At 42.9% G+C, this 23,203-nt stretch overlaps 1 protein-coding gene across 2 annotated transcripts; it reads right to left on the bottom strand.

Moving 5' to 3' along the window:
- Positions 1-76: 76 nt before the first annotated feature.
- On the bottom strand, positions 77-19,963 carry det1 (DET1 partner of COP1 E3 ubiquitin ligase). 2 transcript variants are annotated; one of them, XM_052040369.1, is made up of 6 exons: positions 19,560-19,931; positions 15,016-16,129; positions 12,367-12,393; positions 10,934-11,124; positions 8,860-9,051; positions 77-5,463 (listed from the first exon to the last, which is right to left on the bottom strand). In XM_052040369.1, exons 2-6 carry the CDS (start codon positions 16,099-16,101, stop codon positions 5,274-5,276), a joined length of 1,686 nt encoding a protein of 561 aa, XP_051896329.1. In that variant the 5' UTR covers positions 16,102-16,129; positions 19,560-19,931; the 3' UTR covers positions 77-5,273. The 2 variants fall into 2 exon arrangements, with proteins under 2 accessions (XP_051896329.1, XP_051896330.1); XM_052040370.1 differs by lacking the exon at positions 12,367-12,393 and having other exon boundaries at positions 19,560-19,963.
- Between the last annotated feature and the right edge of the window lie 3,240 nt (positions 19,964-23,203).

Raw genomic sequence — 23,203 nt, 5'->3', positions numbered from 1 at the left:
TGATATTTGAAATGAAGAAAAAGACAGCAGGGTTGGTACCAAACTTCTAACCTTATAAGACTATTGATTGTGAGGTGACACAGCTGCCACACACTAATTGAGCTGTAGAAGGGTCCATGGACAGCCCCCTATTGGGATTATATAAGTGGGGATCTAAAACAAAGGAAAACTATTACTACTGTAATAATTTTCCAGAAATATCTACTTGGTATATATGCTGTGTGCTTCACTGGAATAGTAGTTTAATCATAACTATCCTTTTAGTAGGCTCTCCTGAGAATTATTTTATTGGCTGTAATGTTCCTTCAAGGAATAATTTGGGTAATTGCAAGTCCTCCCAATTTGGCAGTAGTCCGATAGTGGAAGACAGGAAAATCGGCAGTCGAGTACACTTGAACAGTCTCCTGAAACTAATGCAATGTATACAGGGTTATCTGCACAGAATGCACAGCCGTCACAGGACAAAGCAAACACACCCTTCCCTCCCCTATTACATCTTGAAACTTTTCCATGACATGTTTTATGATTACACCTCTTCAGAGAGAGCATTCTGAAATTATTTAGGTGTTCTGGAGGAGTTTCATTGCAATCATTCCTTCTGATGTTTACATTAAGCTCTGTTCACTTAACATTATGTTTGCATACTTGGTGCTCACTTTAGAAAGGATTGATGAACAACCAGTGGCATAATGGAACAGCAGCTTAATCATGCTCTTTATATTTGATATTCCAGAGTCCCTCAGAATATATATTTCTATAAGTAAATAAAATAATATGGTAAAGAATAATCTACATGGACCATAAAATCAGTCGCATAATTACACAGTACAGATACAGGCCTTTTTTGCCCACCTACACTAATCCTATTTGCCCACATTAATTTCCTTCTACGCCTTGCTTTTTTAAGTGCCTGTCTGAACAACTGTTAAACTGGTGATTGCATCTGACTCCACCACCTCTGCTGGCAGTGTGTTCCAGGTATCAACCACTTTCTGTACATTAAAAAACCTTTACATCTCTCCCTCTCATATTAAACCTATGCCCTCTTGTTTTTGATACCCCTACCTTTGTAAAAAAAAAGATTTTGACTATCTACCCCATCTATGACTTATAATTTTATATACCTCCATCAGGCCACCCCTCAGCCTCCTTCACTTCGGGGAAAACAAACACCTTATTTACCTGTGTTGCCACTTTCAGAGAACTATGGACTTGAACCTCGAGGTCTCTCTGTTTATCAACATTCCTTAGTGCCTTACCATTAACTGTCTCTGTCCCATCCCTATTTTACTTCCCAAAATGCCTAACCTTGCCATTATTGGGATTAAATTCCATCTGCCAACACTCTATCCAACTTTCCATCTATATCCTGCTGTTACCATAAAAAACCTTCCTTGCTATCCACAGCACCAACTTTCATGTCAAATGCAAACTTACCATTCATACTTCCTACAATCACTAAGGACTTTTCATGGTCTGCATTTTTCTTTTTAATTAGGATACTTATTCAGCTTTTGTTGGGCACTTTAGTAGCTGGTGCATGAAATTGCAGAGTAGGTTTTAGTTTTAGCTATCCACTAAAGAATGTGGTTGATATAGAAAAGCTTTTCATGTACTTGTAGCTATTTCATGCACATGTACTTAATGTAAGATTTCCAGTATCAACAGCATTCCTTTTTATCTCCATCTCTATTTCTATTGTATTCGAATTTTTTTTGAATGCAAAATAGGACTTTATTCATTGGAATGTAAGAGAATGAGGGGTGATCTTATAGAGGTGTATAAAGACATGAGGGGCATGGATAGGATGAATGTACCCTTTTTCCCAAGGTGAGGGAACCAAAATCTAGAGGGTATAGGCTTAAGGTAGGAGGGTAGAGATTTGATAGGAACCTGAGGGTCATTAAATAAGATATCTTTATTAGTCACATGTACATTGAAACACACAGTGAAATGCATCTTTTGCGTAGAATGTTCTGGGGGCAGCCCGCAAGTGCCATGCTTCCAGTGCCAACATAGCACGCCTAACTCGTACATCTTTGGAACGTGGGAGGAAACCGGAGCACCCGGAGGAAACCCATGCAGATACGGAGAACGTACAAACTCCTTACAGACTGTGACCAGAATTGAACCCGGGTGACTGGCTCTATAAAGTGTTATGTTAACGGCTACACTACCATGTCTACCCCTACACCACGGAATGAGTTGCCAGAGGAAGTGGTTGAGGCAGGTACATTGACAACATTTAAAAGGCGCTTGGGACTGGTACATGGAGAGGAAAGGTTTAGAGGGATATGGACCAAATGTGAGCTAATGGGGCTAGCTTAGATGGGCATCCTGGTTGGGCATAGGCCAGTTGGGCTGAAGGGCCTGTTTGTTCTGTATGACTCAGTATGTTCAAGTATGATCTCTTCCCAGTCACAGTATGTTGGGAGATTGGGAGTATATTGCTTGCAGTGAAGCGTTTGCATCAATAGTTGCATGATGACATGAATGGCCTCCCACTGTGCAGCAAACTTTGATTCATTGGATACTATTATTTCTAAGGAACACTGGGACCCAGATTTTGTGGTATGTTTATTTCAAATTGAGAAGGTGAAAAGATTTGGTTTAAAGTAAGTGTATATTTTAACATCGAGAATCCCAGAAAAACATAGCTTTGTTTCCATCTAGAAAAATTAAGTGAACATCAGTTTCAGGAAACAAATCTCTATCGAAAATATTGGCCTGTCTTTTCTTATTTCAGGTGCTGGTTATTTCTGTCAATTTCCTGTTTTATTACAATAATACAGGAGGACGAATCTGAAGCATACAAATTATTTCAACAATCTCCATTAGACTACTCTGGGTTGCCAAGACAGCAGCAATTAGTAGGATACTCAATTCTGAAAAGAGAAGATGAGTCCAGCTAGTCACTCGGGTCATTAGATTCTATTATGCCTGTCAGCAGAACACAGCTTTTTGTCATTCTTAACTCCACACAGCACAAAAAAACTGCTGTTGCACAAGTATTTTTTTAATGCCTTTGCCATGATGCACACAAACCATATTTTGTAGAGAAAGACTCAAAGACATGAGGACTTTGAGTCTTTCTCAAAGATACAAAATAATTTCAGGAGCTATAAAATCACAGGAAAATACAGACTGTATTAAACACGTTTAATACCTCACACACAAGACTGCCCAAGACAGCAGTGAGGTAATCGGCAATTTTTATAAAGGAATACTGGCATGGACACAATGGGCCAAATGACCTCCTCGTGCTATAAATTTCTGTAATTCAATAAATTATTGGTAAAGCAAGTCAAAGGTATGAAATTAGTGTACTTTGGGGCTAATCGCAATAGTTGCCTGGTGCCAGGCATTCCTGTGATTACAAAAACACAAGTCCATACATATTTTGAGGATGACAAAATTACTGTATAGAATTGGAACGTGAGATTTTCTTGGACTGTAAAGAAGGAATATGACATGCTTGCCTTCATCAGTCAGGACATTGGGTACAGGAGTCAGGAAGTCACGTTGCAGTTGTATAAAACTTTGGTTAGGCCGCATTTAGAGTATTGTGTGCAGTTCTGGTTGCCCCATTACAGGAAGGATGCTGAGGCTTTAGACACAGTGAAGAGATTCACCAAGATGCTGTCTGGATTAGAGAGTTGTAGCTGGAAGGAGAGGTTGGACAAACTTGGATTGTTTTCTCTGGAGCGTTGGAGGCTAAGGGGAGACCTGATAGAAATTTATAAAGTTATGAGAGACATATATAGGGTAGATAAGAGTTTTTTTCCCTAAGGTGGAAATGTGAAATACTAAAGGGCATACTTTTGAGAGGGGGAAGTTTTAAGGAAAGGTGCAGTATTTTTCTTTTACACAGAGATTGGTAGGTGTCTGGAACACCCTGCCAGGACAATGGTGGAAGCAAACATGATAGTGGAATTTAAGAGACATTTTTTAGACAGGCACATAAATATGCAGGGAATGGAGGGATACAACTCATGTGCAAGCAGATGGGACTAGTTTAATTTTGCATCATGGTTGGCACAGACATTGTGGGCCGAAAGGCACTTGTTCCTGTGTTTCCTGTTCTATTCCAATAATGCATCCAGCAATAATGCATCTATAATGTAAACAACTATGAGTGGAGGTAAATAAATTACTGCATAACCAAACACTATTCTGTAAAAATTTTATTGACCAAGTAGATGTAATGTTCATAAGTAAAAAGGTGTTTATAAAATGTACCGTTCAGATGAAAAAAAGTTTAAAGCCCGTGTAATATTCCACTTGTAAAATTAGAAATTCATCATACAGTAATTCTTCCATATAAGAGCAAAATGCAAATGAAGTTGCATTGTACCAAGCAAACCTCCATATAAAATTTGGTACAATAAATTCACATCACTGGTGAAATAAAAAGGGAACATACTCCCAGAAATTCATACCCAGTCACAATATCAACATTAATGGAATAAATTTGGAAGCAGAGTACAACACTCAGATATAGCTATATAGCTAATTTAGTAATCCCAACCAGGGATACATTTCTAGGCAACAGTACCTTAAAGTGGACAGAGCTAGTACTTAATATCCAATTTTGATCAAAACAAATCAATTCAGAGGAATAAAAATAAAACTAAAACTACTGAAAATAAGCAGGTTAATATTTTGGAGAGAATCCACCAAATGACTCCAAGATTCCAATGAAAGATTTTTAATATGGATTTTCTGTATTCTGTAAGCATTAAAGCTGCTTCATACTTCCAGCAATTTTTCTTTTTATTAATAATATTAGCAATTCCAGGTCCTCACCACCATCCTCTCCCACATGATCTGTGGATCATCATGAGGTTCATCTATCCATACTTCCCAATTTAAAATGGGACTTAAATTTCCCCAAATGGCAAAACAATGAACTTGAGTTTATAGCACAGACTCCATTTTCTAACCAAGCAACTAACTATTCAATGATCGAGTCTGCCATCATCTGCAATGAACTGAAAATGAATGACAGTTGAAAAACAAAATAGGGACAACACTCTAGACATACCACTCTCATAAGGTTTACCTGTTTAGCTGAGTTGGCCATCCATTTAAAGTTCCTGGTCATTCAGCGGATTAGGGGTCAAAGATGAATTACAATACTGAATATAGGGGTAGTTGCCTTTGATTGCTCTGCCTTTGGTTGTTCCAGGGTTTTATTTGGATCTCTTCATGAGGCCCCACAATAAGTACAAAGTAAAACTAAGAGGTACAATGGTTCTTGTATTACATGGTCTTCACACACACGTGTGACGCATGTGGAAACTAACCACATACTCTGCATTGGTCCTTTGCACCGATATGGCAAACGGTTCAAAAGGATGAAAAGTGAAAGCGACCAGGCGGCGCACCGTGTGATTAATTGGCCGTCCCAGCAGCCCTGCTTGGATTTTAAACTTAAGTAGACCCGAGTCCCGAGCATAAAATCTAAAAACAGAAAAAAATTATTTTGTAAACTTCAACTCCAACAAGTTATGAGCACAGAAACAAACCTGTTACACTCAAGAGTTCCCCAACAAATGAAGCTTTGGCATGAGAGTTGGAAAAGGGGAAAAAGGTACAGAGGCATCAAGGTAATTAATAGCACCAACCAGAAAGAGAAACAGGACTGCAGATGCTGAAATCTAGATGAGAAACATGCTGATGCTGGAGGAACTCAGCAGGTCAGGCAGCATCCGTGGAGAAAAGCAGGAGGTCAACGTTTTAGGTCAGGACTGAAGATAGGAAAAGGGGAAGCCCAATATATAGGAGGGAAAAGCAGAGCAGTGATAGGTGGACAAAAGAGGGGAGGCGGGGTGGGCACAAGGTCGTGATAGGTAGATGCAGGTAAGAGATAGTGATAGGTGCGGGGGAGGAGGGGAGAGCAGATCCACTGGGGGGTGGGTCAAAGGTAAGGAGAAAAGTGGGGTATAAAAAAGAGAAATAGGCTACGAAAGAGAAGAAGAGACATGGGTGGGAGAATTCAATGTTCATGCTGTTAGGCTGCAAGGTTCCAAGACGGAAAATGATGTGCTGTTCTTCCAATTTGCACTTGGAATTCCCCTGGCAGATCACAAGACAAGGGAGCAGAAGTAGGCCATTCGGCCCATCAAGTCTGCTCCAAAGAAAAGGGAAAAAAAAGAAAAAGGATGAGAAATGGGGGGGCAATGAAAAAGAAACTATTCTAACCCCAATTTCCAGCCTTATCCCCATATCCATTGATACCTTGACTAATTAGATATCTATCTATCTCCTTAAACGCCTCCAATGATCTGGCCTCCACTGCTGTATGTGGCAAGGAATTCCATAAATTCACTACCCTCTGTCTAAAGAAATTTCTCCTCACCTCCGTTTTAAACCTGTACCCTCTAATTCTAAGATTGTGCCCTCTGGTCCTGGACTCATCCACCAAGGGAAACAGCTTGGCCACATCTACTCTGTCTACATCCAGTCCTTTCAACATTTTAAATGTTTCTATGAGCTCCCCTCTCATTCTCCTGTACTCCAGTGAGTACAGTCCAAGATCCGACAAATGCTCATCATATGTAAGCCCTTTCATTCCGGGAATCATCCTCGTAAATCTCTGAACCCTCTCCAACATCAGCACATCCTTCCTAAGATATGGGGTCCAAAACAGTACACAGTATTCCAAATGAGGCCTCACTAGTGCCCCGTAGAGCCTCATCAACACTTCCTTACTTTTATACACTATACCTCTCAAAATGAATGCCAACATAGCATTCACTTTCTTTACCATTGATCCGACCTGGTGGTTAACCTTTAGGGTATCCTGCACGAGTACCTCCAAGTTCCTTTGTACTTCTGTACTTTGAATTTTCTCCCCTTCTAGATAATAATCTGCCCGTTTATTTCTGTTTCCAAAGTGTACAACTGCACATTTCTCAACATTGAATCTTGTCTGCCATTTCCTTGCCCATTCTCCTAAACTATCGAGGTCTCTCTGCAACCTACCTGTCTCCTCAATACTCCCTACTCCTCCACCTATCTTGGTATCATCCGCAAACTTAGCCATAAAACCATTTACTCCATCATCCAAATCATTAATGTACAGGGTAAAAAGAAGCAGCCCCAACACCGACCCCTGCAGAACACCACTAGTAACCGGTAGCCAACCAGAACAAGATCCTTTTATTCCCACCCTTTGCTTCCTGCCAACCAGCCAATGTTCCACCCATTCTGTTATCCTACCTGTAATTCCATGACCTCTCACCTTATTAATCAGTCTCTTGTGCGGCACCTGGTCGAAGACCTTTTGGAAGTCTAAATACACAACATCTACTGCCTCCAGAGGAGGAGGCTGAGGACTGACATATCTGTAATAGTGAGGGAGGGGGAGTTGAAGTGACTGGCAACGGGGAGATGCAGATCGCAGTTAAGAACAGAGCGCAGGTGTTCTGCAAAGCAGTCACTTCATCTGGGTTTGGTCTCGCCAATGTAGAGGAGGCCACACTTGGAGCACTGAATGCAGTAGACGATATTAAGGGAGGTGCAGGTGAATCTCTGTCTCACCTGAAAGGACTGTTTGTGTCCCTGGATGGAGGTGATGTAGGGGCAGGTGTTGTACCTATGGCAGGGGCAGTGGAAAGTTTCCAGGGGTGGGGGGGGGGGTGGGGTGGGGAAGGAATGGACTAGGGAGTTGAGGAGAGAACGGTCCCTGCGACAGGCAGAAAGGGGTGGGGAGGGGAAGATATGCTTGGTGGTGGGTTCCCATTTGAAATGGCGGAGAATGATGTGTCGGTTTCTTTCTATCATCTATGCCGAATTAATTTTTCTACCTGCTTCTTGGGGTTAGAGAGCAGACAATCCATCAAGGCTTCCTGTCCTGATTGTTAACACACACAAAAAAAAGGTGTACAAGTTTGCACATCAGATGAGAATGGGATAGGGCTTAGCTAAGATAAATATATCTTACTGGCTAAGCTCACGTGTGAAGCATGATCACATGTAAAGTTAAAGGAAGGGCAGATCTGTTTTATGGAACTGTAAATTAAGATCAGATCAGAAGCAGCTGTCGAAATCTAAAGGGACAAAACAAGCAAGTAAGGGAACTACTTTGTTTGAAAGTAAATCACACATCCAGATACGTGATTGGAGCATAATCTATATTTTAATAGGGACGTGAAATATTTGAAAAGAAAACTTTGAAGTATTTTTTCCTGCAGCAAAAGAGGCTGGGGGATGACACAATGGAGATAAATAAAATTATGAAGGGCATAGATAGGGTAGATATGGTCAGGATCTTTTTCCCATGGTAGGGGCGTCAAAAACAAGAGGGGCATAGGTTTAAGGTGAAAAGGAGAAGTTTTAAAAGGGATCTGAAGGGAAAGTTTTCTTTTGATTTCTGGAAAGCACTGCCAGAGGAGATGGTGGAGGAAGATACTATGTTTAAGAGGCATTTAGACAGACACTTGAATAGGTAAAGCATGGAAGGCGACTGACCTAAAGCAGGCAAATGGGATAAGTGTAGGTAGGCAAACAGGCAGCATAAATGTGGTGGGCTGAAAAGCCCATTTCTGCACTGTACAACTTACGACTCTATGAAATGGCTTTGGGAAACAATATGTGAATGGGTATGTAGATAGGACAAAAGTACGAGCAGGAGGAGGTCACCTGGTCCCTAAAGCCTGTCCCACTATCCAATATGATAGCTGATCTGCCCCAGGCCTCAAATGCTCCTTCAGAGAGGGAGGCACAGGCTTTTCTCCTATCAACCGCCCACAGCTTATGGACTTCAATTAGTACCCTTGACAAAAAAATTTGAATCAGTAAGTATCAATTAAGCTGCCTGTTTACCCCTTAACCTGAGGTAACCAATGACATTACCTGATAGGGTGATCCCCACAAGTCTTAGGCCTCTCCATGACTGAGACCCACTTGTCATCATAGCTGAAGAGTGAGAGATCAAGGTACGGGCTGCTGCTGTAGGACTGTGCGCTGATGGGTAGCTGCCCAAGAAGTCGCCTCACCGCTTCAGTGTGACCCCCATATTTGGCGTTCACAATAGTGTCTTTAAACCTGAAAATAAAGGACAAGGTTTCACAGATTGGAATTGGGGCTACAGTTCGAACAAAGTCTGCACTGGGTGATGAACTTCTCAGTTCCTCTCCGAACTGATTTTAAACTGCACTGAGCACAAAACTCTGAAAGTGTGTATGTGAACTCTCTGTTGCTGAGAAGCTGATAGTGGCACATCCTCAGGTTTACCACTAGACACAGAAAGGCCAATTAAAGTCACAAGCAGGACTGCAGTTTACAATAATAATACGAAGGGTGGGAATGAGAAAAACAGCTCCTCGTTACATTTCAAATGCCCTCATAATGTGAATCATTTAGAAATGACTGTTTGGTAGCAAATGCTTCAGCCATTTTATGACAGCAGGACTGCACAAACAAGAGATTAATGATCAGTTAACAGGGCTGCCAACCCTCCTACAATAGATGATTGCCCTCAAGAATGCTACCAGTAAGAAAATATTCCCATATTTATGTTTGCTGCTTTAGTGGCCAAACTCAACTTAAAAACAAAGTATTCTTCAATATTCTGTCCTGTAATATATGCTCATGATCATAAAGCAAGCTGATTCAGCATGGATGTGGTCTTCAGGGGTTATAACCCAAAGCAATATATGTCCAAGACAGGTAGCCATTTAACGTAACAAAGGTTCACAACCATAAACTATGAATCAGTCTTTACTGTCACATAAATATGTCATATGCAAGCATCAAGAATAATTCATCTTAAAGGTAAACATTAGTGATATATGTAATTGCTTCTAATGAACAGGAGACAATTTCTGATTACCAGACCATAAATAAGACAAGAAATATAATGGAAATTTAAAAAAAAAGCAAAGTTAAATAAAATAATATCACAGGACCAGCCCTTTTATCCAACCATTTATTTTGCATGTTGGCCAAGACATCATAAGAATTTCCTGTTCTCTGATGACTAAGACTTCCTCAACCAATGGGACATATTATCCCTCTCTCTCTAATCCCATCTACCTCCAGATTGATGCGTGCAGCTCTTCAATGAGGTGGTACTCAGCACTGATAACAATTGCTCACACAAACATGGTGCTTTCTGACAGCTTTCAATTTGGAACCATAGATTTCAATTACCGTTGGCCTCATGTCTCACTTTGACTCTGGCCAACCCCTCACAACTGTGACTGGAGAGGTGCCACAGGGTTCAGTATTAATCCCTCAGCTTTTCACAAGTCTTGTTAATGGAAAAAACAAAATGTAATCTATATCGAGGTCTTCTAATGATACAAAGCTAGATAGGAAAATGACAAATGAATGTTGCAGCAGGTTTGAAGGACTATATGGTTGCCTGTTCTGGTTATACTGTACTATGAGTCTTTCCTTGCTTGCCTGGGCAATTCCATTAAGTCTGCCAACTTGTAAAAGACCTATTAATTCCTCCTCTTTATTTTCTGTTCTTTAACTAATCCTTGCCAATTCATTACATCAGCTCTACAGGCCCTTGTTTTATGTAACAAGCTTTTATGTGGCATCTTATCAAAGGCCTTTTGACAATACAAATATACTAGATCTACTGGCTCTCTTTTTTTCTACCCTGTTGCAAACATCCTCAAAAAAAGTTAAAGAATAGGTAACACATAAAGATGACCTGTTTTTGTGTTAACCCTTTAGTCATGCTGACCAATCAAAGGTTCTAGCATTTTTTATCTCTGCTTCAGATTTCTTACATTTTCAGTTTTCACTTCTTACCTGGACTCATCTGGCAAATCACCCTGCAATGACATGGAACATTTTCAACCCTAAGCCTTCAACACATCAATTCATTCTGTTAGATTTTCTTTAGCCAAAAAATGCAGCCAGGAAGTGAAATAGAAGATAAAATATTCTGGGTAACAGAAGGAACACTCACCTTCGCTGGATTTGTCTGGCAAAGTTATTACTAGATGCAGAGCAGGGAAACTGGACTGCCTCACTGTGCAGTGTGGCATTTCGATAGAGGTCACAGAAATTTTCAAACAGTTGTAAAAGTTCGTCACAAGTGTTCTCAAACACAGCCAGAACCCGAGTGGTAACCATGTTGTAAACAACAAAGAATGACGGCTGCGGACAGCAGAGGAAACAATGCACAAAAAGGAAAGATTAATTTGAGATACTAATTCATGAGCATTCACAATCAATGATTTATGTAGGTCACTGTCTGAAGGAAACTTCAGCATCTGGGGGCAGGGAAACAGCTCAACAACATTTGCCTCTTAATGAATTGTGTGTATGATAGACTGAGAGGAAGCAGGATGGTGGGGAAGGGTCTCAATCATTTGAAACTATTTTCAAATGCTATTTTAAAAACTGTTTCTCCGCCTTCCCTGGCCTAAGTTGTTTTCCTCCCCTAGGAACCCATCTGGTACAAATATGAAAATCACTGTCAATAGGATACCAACAAGGGTGATGTGGTAGAAGAGTCATTAATGCTGCTGCCTCGCAGCTCTAGGGAGCTGGGTTCAATCTCGACCTTGGGTACAATCTCTTGGAGTTTGCACATTCTCACCATTACCAGCAACAAACAATCTGCTGGGGCAACCCAGCTGGTCGAGCAGTATCTTTCCTCCCACAGATGCTGCCCGACCCATTGAGTTCCTCCAGCAGATTGCCTGCTGCTCCAGATTCCAGCATCTGCAGTCTCTAGTGTCTCCCCATTACCATGTGGCCTTCCCCTGGGTGCTCCAGTTTCCTCCCACATCCTAAAGTTGGCCCAGTCAGTGCGTAATGTAAATTGCCCCTCACATGGTGAGTGGGATGAGAATTTGGGGTGGGGGGGGGTGGCATGTTGCTGGGCTTGTGAGAGAGAATAGGTTACTGGAAAATAATTGGGGGAATGGGATTAATCGGAGTCCTCTGAGAACAGACATGAATGCAATTTGGTGAATGGTCTCCTTTTATGTCAAAAGAACTATAATAAACTCAATTTGTACAAGAAAAACACAAGATTCTGGAAATACTCAGCAGTTTAGGTAACATCTGTGAAGAGGGAAACAGTCTTATTGTTTCAGGTTGATGACCTCTCAACAGAATGTACAAACTACAAAGAAAATGAGCAAAGAACAGATGAATGTTTGAAGGACCCAGAAAGAGCGTGGAAAGTGTAGGTGCAGAGATAACTTTGGAAAAGATTTTTAGTGACAGAAAGAATGCTGGAAATACACAAAATAAAAACAGAAATTAGGACGAACATAACTGAAGCCTCCAAGACCAGAGGTGTTCAAAGAAAAGCTTGAGTCAGCGGAACAGGTAATTTGCACAAGTAAGATGGTGCATTTGAAAGAAAGCCATGAATTTTAAACTTACTGCATTAGGCAACAAGGTGATGGTTACCTGAAAATTAACATGGGACACAAGATAAATGTTAAGAGTTTTGGACAATTCTGGGGCTTCTGATAACAGCCATGAAGATGGTAAACCACAAGTAGCAAAAATGTTTCCATTCATCTGAAGCCTTTCATGACCACAGAATGTCACAAATGGCTTTACAGCAGTCAATTTGTGCACAGCAAGTTCCCACAAATGGCAATGTGGTAATAATAAGACAATCTCACTTAGTGATGATGACCAAGGGATAAATATTGGTAAGGCGCAAAGGAATAACTACACCGTCCTTTAAAATAGAGCTATGGCATTTTTACATCTGCACAAAAGAGCAGAATCCGCCTCAATTTAACATCTTGCCCTAAAGATAATACCTCTAAGAACTCAGCACTACCTTGGTATTGCACTGCAGTGTCAGGCTAGTTTTCAATGCTCAAGTCTTGGAAGTGCAAGGATTCACTTCAAGAAACCGTGTGTGATGACAGTTCTGGTGAGGTCTAAATTGCTAGGTTAATGTCAGAATTGAATATCACGTTAAGACTCCAGTCATGAAATGTTTCAAGAAAATCTACATCTTTTGATTGATGTTACTAATCTGACATCAATCAAACTTTTCAACTCTGGGAGCCATGGGGACCCAGGTTCAATTCCAGCCGCTGACTGTAAGGAATTTGTACATTCTCCCCGTGTCTGTGTGGGTTTCCTCCGGGTGCTCCGGTTTCCTCCCACATTCCAAAAGACATATGGGTTAGGAATTTGTGGGCATGCTATGTTGGCACCAGAAGTGTGGCGACACTTGTGGGCTGCCCCCAGAACACTCTACACAAAAGATGCATTTCACTGTGTGTTTCGATGTACATGTGACTAATAAAGATATCTTATCTTGATTTAAGTAGTTTATGTTCTAACCTGACTGGGACTAACTAACTCAGCACAGTTAGAATCGTAGAGAGATATAGCATGCAAACAGGCCCTTTGGCCCACCGAGTCCATGCCAACCATCAATCACTCATTAGCATTAATCCTACATCAACCCCATTTTTTATTCTCCCCACATTATCATCAACTCCCCCCAAATTCTACACTCACCTGCACATTAGGAGCAATTTACAGTGGCCAATTAACCTACCAACCTGCATGTCATTGGGACATAGAAGAAAACAGGAGCACTTGGAGGAAACACACAGTCACAGGCAGAATGTGCCAACTCCACACAGACAGCTGTGTCTGAACCTGGGTCTCTGGAGCTATGCCACTGTGCAGCCCATCTGGGGTGTTTCCAGGCAGATCCAGGGGAAAGCTAACATCCAATGCAACAAATCTTAAATCGTCCCCCCCATAAGATTTTGACTGAGCTACTTTGCACCTCCAGCATTCCATGCTTTCCTTTAGAATTCAACATAAAAAAATGCTTTCTCTATCAAATGGAGGAGCATTTGGCTGAATTATTCTGAATATTTAACTACAAGGGTACACACTGGTGAACATTAAATGAAAAATATTGATCCCAATCTTTCATAATTCAAATCAACAACAACTTCCATTTACCATAGGAAAACATCCCAAAGGACCTCAAAGGAAGTGTTATCAAACCAAGCCCCATAAGGAGAGGTTAAGGAAAAAAAAGTAGCTTGATTAAAAAGCTAAATTTTAAGATACATTTTAAATAGAAAGAGAAGTTAAAAGGTGGGAGGGAGGTTTAGGAGTGAAACTCCTGAGTTTAGGACTTGGCAGCTGCAGGTATGATTCCGAATGTTGGAATAATTAAATCTGATGCCAGAATTAAAGCAGCACAGATATCTCAGAGGAATATAAGCCTGGAAGAGGAGGAAGAGGCAATTCAATGCAGAGATTTTAATTCATGATCACAGATGTTGTTACAGCAAGCAAGCTTTATTTTATGGTTAGGAAATGTTTCTATCTCCATTTGTTTAAAAACTATTCTCTTCTGAATCTGCCAATTGTACCAAGAGATATCATTAGATGTTAATTTTCCAGCACATAGCATGTGAAAGATGAACTCTGGAAAATATTTTCAGAGGAACTTTATTCTCTCTTGTTGAGTTCTGAGCATATCTTGCAGATCCCTCTATTACTCAGTTATTAAGTCTGGGAGAGAGAAAACCTACTGTGACTGGTACATCTGTTCTTCAAGTGAGCCACAACAGTTAAGCGTTGGCCAGCTGTTCAACTCTAAGTTACCTCACTCTTGAGCAGTATCTTATTCTTCTAAATTTATAACCTCCAACAGAAGCCATTGGGGCATTGTTGAAAAATCAGACCCTTAATCCCAACACTAAGTGCTGGAGTCCAAGATGTCCCTATTGCCCAATGCTGCTAAAGCTGTATGTTTTACAATGCACCTACATATATCTGGAGAGGATTTACTTATAAAGGACAAAATGGTCTTTGAAGCAGGAACTGGCCTCCATTCCCTGCTCTCTAGTCCAACAATGCAAACATTTCACCACAAAACCTTAATCTTATTGTGGTACTTCAGGAGATCAGCATTAAAAAATTCAACAAGTCCTTCCAATGATCATTGCGATTCCCATTATTGGTTTGGGTGGAAGGGGAGAGGCTTTGAAGTGGGGGGCTGTAACCTGTTCATCAATACATTTGGCTCCGTACCTGAGAAGGATCTGTGACCCGGAGTGTCACCACGTCCTCACTCGTGTACTTTATCAGGAGATGGTTTTCGTCCAGAAGCTGCATCTTCCACATACGCAGCTGCTGCAACTGGTCAAAATACTGAAAGAAACGACGCTTAGCTGCTGCACTACCGTCATGCTCTGCCCTTTGCCACAGGTACACCAGCAACCGGTGCTTCAACGAGTTCAGGGTCTTCTCCTTAAAGGGACGCGAGGTGGCGGTCTGCACGTCACCCTGCACCTCAGGATACACAGCTGAGATGGTCAGGAGGTCATCTTCGTAGCAGAAGCGTCCAATGGTTCGAACATCAATGAAGGTTCCTTCAGGCGTAACCTGAAACACGTGGATAGTCTGATGCTGTACAGAGAGAATAGCCAAGATGTTTTTATACAGGTAGAGCCCTTGGTTGTGTGAGAGAATGATCTTGTCGCACTTGAAGGACCTCGTATCACAGAGACTCCCTGTGTGCAAGTCAATGATATGCAGAGAATAATCTTCTAACGGAGAACGAGGGTTTGGCGTAACCGACTCATTGTTTCGATAAACCTCGAAAAAGAGGGGATGAGGTTCATCGGGAAGGTAAGCAGCAGACCCAACGATGACATATCGGCAGTCATCAGTGAACAAACTGCACTCACGGTTCAGGTGCTCTCCGTTTGATGCCACACTTGTCACGTGCAGCAGAACGAAGAAGCGCTCAAACAGCTTGCCGCGGATATTGACGGACTGCAGGTCACTGGTGCCATTCAACATGATCTCCCCATCGTGCCCCTGGAGGAGATCCTCAGCTGCTTGGCAGCCCTGATACTCGTAGATCTCCAGCGAGGTCTGGTCCAGGGAAAATGCAATGAAGTAGCGTCCATCAGGAGAAAACTTGCGCAGGAAACATGGTGGCTTTTCCACATTGACAACAGTGAAGTTGGGAAATACGTTCTGGTGCAGACATCGCACCATGTACCAGTGAGCGCCTGGCCTGCCCGAATGGATTCTCCGCCGCTCCAGACGGTAAACCACATTCTGATTCTCAATTCGACGAGGTTTGATGGTCGGGTCGTCATCATCCATTCTCAGCCATCACGTGTTGTCTCTGCAACTGCACATAGAACATCGAAAAGCAGTCAAGGTCAGTCCTTCACTGGGTCGAGAATCCTGACAGAAATGTCAAAAACATTACAAGCTAGAGACACAAGAGATTGCAGATTGCTGGAATCTGGAGCAACACACAGAAAGCTGGAGGAACTGAGCAGGTCAGGCAGCATCTATGGAGGGAAATGGACAATGGTTCGGGTTGAGACCCTTCATCTGGACTGAAAGAGGGGAGGTAGCCGGTATTAAAAGATAGAGGGGACAGATGGAGCAAGGGCCGGTAGGTGATAGGTGGATCCGGATGAGGGAGGGGAGAGAGTGGGAACGATGTGAGAAGCTGGGAGGTGACAGGTAGAAGTGACAAAGGGCTGAAGATGATGGAATCTGGTAGGAGAGGAAGGTGTAGCATGGAATAAAGGGAGGGAGGTGGAGAGGGGAACCCATGGGGGAGTGATGGGCAGATGGAGATGGAGAAGGTGGGAAGGGGAAAGAGATAGGGTGATGGTGGCTAGGTCCATCAGGAGGAGAGAGAAAAGAGAAAAAAGACAGAGGGGGAGCAGTTACTGGAGGTTTGAGAATTTCAATGTTCATGCCAGTGGGCAGGAGACTGCCCAGGTGGAATATGAGGTGCTGTTCTTCTAATTTGCATTTAGCCTCAATTTGGCAGTGGAGGAGGACACTACAACATCATAAGCTAGATGCTTACGTGAATGATGGCCAGACTTACAATGGCCTAACATACAAACTTCATGCTTAATGTTATTGCTGGAATTGAATGAAGTTATATATGGATATTGCAAATTTCTGAACATTGCACACTGAATTGTAAAACAAGATCTAACACTTAAGGCAGCAGTAATGGAAGCAATCCTGTGCTGACTGACCCATGGTGCAAACCATTTCCATTCACTGCCACCTGTCCAGAGAAGGACATTTGACATAATTTTAACCTCTTGCTCCACATCCAGCTAAACTGTAGACTTGCACAGAAGATTTAAATGGAGTTAAAAGTTGTAAACCCAAATGGTAAAGGTGATATCTTCCCACACGTGTAGTGGACTGGTTTCCAAAAAGAAAAACAATTCATCATTGACAATACATTTGCCTGACTCAAAAACCTCTCCAAGACAAATAAGGGAATTGTCTTCTGTTTGGCTCCTACTCTTGCACCTACCCAGCTTAAATTGTCCTATCAGGAGCCTCACCAGGCACACCAAATGACCACATCATGTTGCATTCTCTAGAAATGCAACTGGAGGACTGGCTAAGAATATTGCATATGCAGCATCTCACACAATATTACACTACTTGTAAGAGGTTTCCCCTGACCCACATTAATAACAAGCACAACAAACTATAAGAGTTTAAAGCATAAATTATTAGTATGATCTGAGAAACAAGAAATTATATAGTTATGAATAAAGACTTGAGACTCTAATGAATTTTCTCCTTTTGTTTTATTTTTATCTCATGTGTTTAAATTAACCGTAGACAGAATAAGAGAGGAAGTCCACAAGTTCAGGTGAATCTCTGGTTTTATACCCTGTGTAGTATTACTTTCCATTTCTTGTAACAGTAGGAGAATGCAGATGAAGCATAAAGCCAGCATTTCCCATTCCTGTCAGTTTAATGACAGATGGGTTGGTAAAATCATCCACATTTTCAGCACATCAATTGTCAGCTCATAGGCACAAATCAGGGGTGTTCAGGCCAATATCTTTCTAGGGAATTGGTGTCATATGAAGTGCTTTCCCATCCATAAATGCTGTTCTTGTTTCTGATGATAGCCCTCGGTTGTGTTCATGTAGGCCTGACAACTTATCATCCTGACCAAAGACTTACAACCTGATATTACATTTTATTTTTGTTTAGTACCTCCTTCAAACCACACATTCAATTGAATTTCCATGATGGATACATTGCAGCATTTTCTGTTTTGCTGAAAAATTAGACTAAAGCTAAGATCAGCTGAAGGAAATATGTGAATCAGATGGCAATGAACATTCAGGCAGACACCCAAACACTGAGACTACTCATGAAAGACAGCAGGTGACGCCAAATAATGACATTATTTTGTGACATATGGATCTCACTATTGAAGTACATTTTATTCTGTGCTGCGGAATGGAGCTATAGGAACAACGTATGGCTCATTATGTCATTGTAAGGGAATTAATGAGACAGCTACTTTATACTGTCTACTGTAGCACTATGGAAACATGATCATTGAGAAATGGCAAACTGTAGCATACTATATAAACATTCTTTAATTCTGTCCTAATGGATAACATAAAAATCAATCAGGACGAAAGGGATAAAAGCTACAGTAAGGCATTTGGCCCCTGAAGAATGTTCTGCCATGCATCAATAACGTGACTGATTATTTACCACACACAATATTTTCCTGGCCTATCCCTATATCCCATACTTCTTGATTCCTTTAATATCCAGAAATCTATTGATCTTTGCTTTGAGTGTAATCAATGACTGAATCTCCACAGTCGTAGGAGATGGAAAATTCCAAAGGTCCACGACCCTCAGTGAACAAATTTCTCATTTCAGTCTTAAATCACCTACCCTTTATTTTGAGATTGTGATGCCTATTTCTAGACTCCTCAGCCAGGCAACCCTCCCGTCATCTATCATGTCAAGCCCTCCCAAGAATTTTGTATGCTTTTAAGGCAAGAGGGGAAAGATTGAAAGGTGACCTGAAAGGCAAGTTTTTCACACAGATGGTGGTGGGTATATGGAACGACTTGCTAGAAGAAGTGGTCGAGGCAGGTACAATTACATTTGAAAGACATTTGAACAGATTCATGGATAGGCAAGGTTCAAAGGAATATGGGCCAAATGCAGGCAAATAGAACTAGCTTGGTTGGCATGGACGAGTTGGGCCAAAGGGACTCTTTCCGTGCCGTATAACTCTATGAAGTCACCTTTCATTCTTTCGCAGTCCAGATAACAGAGGCCGAACCAACTCAATCTCTCCTCATATGACTGACCCGCCATCTCACAAACCAGTCTAATGAATCTTCACTGCACTCCCTCCGTAACTTTAGATAAAGGAGTGCAAAGTGATGCCTAATGGTCCAGATGTGGTCTCAGCAAGGCCTCACGAAATTGCACTCCCAATTCCTTGCACCTTATTACAATTCACTTTCTCTGTAGCTGTGACACTTTGTACTGTTATTGTTTTTACCTGCACTACCTCAGTGCACTCTGTACTAACCCAATGTAACTGCACTGTGTTATGAATTGACCTGTGCGATCAGTTTGGAAGACAAGTTTTTCACTGTACCTTGGTACAAGTGACAATAATAAACCAATACCACTTTCTTTGCAATAAAAGCAACATAATAGCATTAACCAGAAAAATCACAGCTGCTGCTGAATGTTTCCAGCGTTGTCTGTTTTCTATCGTCTGCCTTCCTCAGTACCTGTATGTCAGCGTTCACAATGATGCCCAAACACCGCTGCAGATCCGGCTGTCACTGTGGTCCCGGACAACGGTCCCTAATGCCAGACCCCTTCGGCCTGTTCACAGGAGCAACCCGGGGCCGTTGCCAGGGGCATCCGTGCGCTCCATGTCCGGCGCAACCGCGACCCGGCAGCCGGGGCTCATCCGTGGGCCGGTGCTCAGCCGGCGGACCGGCGGCCTATCCCACACTGCACCGCTCCCGGCGCTCAGCCGGCGGACCGGCGGCCTATCCCACACTGCACCGCTCCCGGCGCTCAGCCGGCGGACCGGCGGCCTATCCCACACTGCACCGCTCCCGGCGCTCAGCCGGCGGACCGGCGGCCTGTCCCCCACTGCTCTGTGTGCAATGGTAATGCTGAGAGCTGGTCGGTCGGTGCTGCCTCCTCCCCGTCATTTAACGCGCAAAGATCTTGTGAACTTCTGGAAAGCCAGGTTTTCAGCCGCATTCCCTGTAATTCTGCCCGGAGAGGAAGCGTTACCCTGCACCACCCCCACTCTGCCTGTAGGGGGACTTTACCTGCACTATTCCCTCTCTGCCTTTAGGGGGAGCTCTACTTGCACTGCCCCCTCTCTCCCTGTAGGGGGAGCTTTACCTGCACTACCCCCTCTCTCCCTGTAGGGGGAGCTTTACCTGCACTACCCCCTCTCTCCCCGTAGGGGGAGCTTTACCTGCACTACCCCCTCTCTCCCTGTAGGGGGAGCTTTACCTGCACTACCCCCTCTCTCCCTGTAGGGGGAGCGTTACCTGCACTACCCCCTCTCTCCCCGTAGGGGGAGCTTTACCTGCACTACCCCCTCCCTCCCTGTAGGGGGAGCTTTACCTGCACTACCCCCTCTCTCCCTGTAGGGGGAGCTTAACCTGCACTACCCCCTCTCTCCCTGTAGGGGGAGCGTTACCTGCACTACCCCCTCTCTCCCTGTAGGGGGAGCGTTACCTGCACTACCCCCTCTCTCCCTGTAGGGGGAGCGTTACCTGCACTACCCCCTCTCTCCCTGTAGGGGGAGCGTTACTTCAGAACTGGGGAGCTGGTTGGTGAAGATGAGTCGGTGTTTCAGGTTGATGACACCAACAGAGAAGGAGTCAGAAATCAAACACATTTAAGGGCCAGCGAGTGGCCTTTACTGCCGACTTCTGCCCTGCTCTCACTTCCAAATGGTCCCTTCCTCAACTACATCTCCATCTCAGGAACGGATTCGCGGACAATGTCTATTACAAGTCCATTACATAACATCAACCTTTCCCGGTCTCTCATCATTTAAACAAAATACATTGAGTGCCCTTATTTAAGAAGGTCTGGAAGGACAGGCCACTGAACCTAACATAAGTGGTGGGAAAGTTATTGGAGGAGATTCTGAGAGACAGGATCTAACTGCATTTGGAAAGGCAAGGACTGATTTGGGATAGAGAGCATGGTTTTGTGCGTGGAAAATCGTGTCTCACAAATTTGATAAGAGTTTCTTGAAGAGGTGATGAAGGGGAGTGATGAGGGCTGGGCAGTAGACATCTACATGGACTTTAGCAAAGCCTTTGATAAGGTCCGCATTGTAGACTGGTCCAGAAGATAATGTCACATGGGATCCAGAGTGATCTAGCCATTTGGATATGAAATGAGCTTGATGGTAGGAATCAGAGGCCGGCAGTGGAGGTTTTTTCAGCTTGGAGGCCTGTCACCAGCAGCGTGCCACAGGGATCAGTGCTGGTTCATTGTTGTATGTCATCTATATTAACAATATGGATGAGAATGTAGTTAGCATAGCTAGTAAGTTTGCAGAGGACACCAAAATTGGTATAGTGGAGAGTGAAGAAGGTTACAGCAGAATCGAGAGCAACTGGGAAAGTGGGTCAAGCAATGGCAGACTTGGACAGGTACAAAGTGTTGCATTTTGGTAAGTTGAACCAGGATAAATCACTTGTTGTCTTTAACTCAAAGTTGAAGTCGAGTTTATTGTCATATGCACAAGTCCATGTGTGCACAGGTGCAATGAAAAACTTACTTGCAGCAACATCACAGGCACATAGCATCAGATACACATTCACAAGAAAAACATAAATTATACAAGAAAGAACTTAGAACAAAAAAAGCAAAGTGCATTGTAGTGAAAAGTGGTCATAGTGTTGCTATACTGAGGTAGTGATTAGGGTTGTGAAGGTTGGTTCAAGAACTGGATGGCTGAAAGAAACTAGATCTTCTTGAACCTGATGGTGTGGGACTTCAGGCTTCTGTACCTCCTGCCCGACAGTAGCTGCGAGAAGGTGGCGTGGCCCAGATGTTGGGGATCTTTGATGATAGATGTTGCCTTCTTGAGGCAGCGCCTCATGTACATACTACCAATAGTGGGGAAGGATGTGCCCGTGATATATTGGGCTGAGTCCACTACTCTCTGCAGCTTCTTACATTCCTGGGCATTTGAATTGCCGTACCACACCATATGCAACCAGTAAGGGTACTTTCAGCAATACATCTGTAGAAGTTTGTTAGACCATTTGCTGACATGCCGAACCTCCTTAACTTTCTAAGAAAGTAAAGGTACTGGCACGCCTTTCTTGTGATTGCATCCAAGTGCTAGGCCCAGGACAGGTCAACCGATACAATAACGCCCAGGAATTTAAAGCTGCTGACTCTCTCCACTGCCGATCCCCCAATGTAGACTGGCACATGTTCACCCTCCTTCCCCTTCCTGACTGGAAATACAGTAACTGGGTAAGTAACAGAAGAGAATCCCTGGAAGTAAGGAAACCTCTACTTTTAGATGGGCTCAGGCTAGTCTCCCATCAAGAGTAATATACAGCAACTGCTCTGCCCAGGACCGCAAGAAACTGCAGAGAGTTGTGGACACAGCCCAGCGCATCACGGACACCAGCCTCCCCTCCTTGGATTCTGTCTTCACCTCTCACTGTCTTGGCGAAGCATCCAGCATAATCAAAGACCCCACCCACCTGGGTCATTCTCTCTTCTCTCCTCTTCCATCGGGTAGAAGATACAAGAGCCTGAGGACACGTACCACCAGACTTAAGGACAGCTTCTACCCCACTGTGATAAGACTATTGAACGGTTCCCTTATACGATGAGATGGACTATGACCTCACGATCTACCTTGTTGTGACCTTGCACCTTATTGCACTGCACTTTCTCTGTAGCTGTGACAATTTACTCTGTACTGTTATTGTTTTTACCTGTACTACATCAATGCACTCTGTACTAACCCAATATAACTGCACTGTGTAATGAATTGACCTGTACGATCAGTACACAAGACAAGTTTTTCACTGTACCTCAGTACAAGTGACAATAATAAACCAATACCAATCACCCTAACCTCTCAGCTATTCAACTGATAAAGCCACTAAACCATAATGTAAGACTATAACGTAACATGTCCATTTCCCCATCTGTGACTGTTTGAAGCAACCCAGTTAGTACAGACAACATGTACATTTGCCTATCACAATGAGGACAAAATTTGACTTGGCTGTCCTGTTCCACAGCAAAATATTTTAATATGATTCAAAGTCGGGCTCATAAATGAAGATATCACAAAACTGATCTGGACCACGAACGGATGCCACCACACCAGTTAACCCAGCTCCTCAGTCCTCCTGGG

The sequence above is a fragment of the Pristis pectinata genome, chromosome 28 (genome assembly GCF_009764475.1).
Source record: "Pristis pectinata isolate sPriPec2 chromosome 28, sPriPec2.1.pri, whole genome shotgun sequence".
In the NCBI taxonomy this organism is placed as follows: Eukaryota; Metazoa; Chordata; class Chondrichthyes; order Rhinopristiformes; family Pristidae; genus Pristis; species Pristis pectinata.
This window is presented reverse-complemented; position numbering and strand designations above follow the sequence as displayed.

What these genes read in the sequence shown, in the direction of transcription:
- det1 (XM_052040369.1), bottom strand. Translation starts at nt 16,101, where the DNA reads ATGGATGATGACGACCCGACCATCAAACCTCGTCGAATTGAGAATCAG. An exon ending in GGGTCACAGATCCTTCTCAG is followed by an intron (nt 12,394 to 15,015) that starts GTACGGAGCCAA and finishes GTTAATTTTCAG; the next exon opens with GTAACCATCACCTTGTTGCC. An exon ending in TCACCTTGTTGCCTAATGCA is followed by an intron (nt 11,125 to 12,366) that starts GTAAGTTTAAAA and finishes TGCTGTCCGCAG; the next exon opens with CCGTCATTCTTTGTTGTTTA.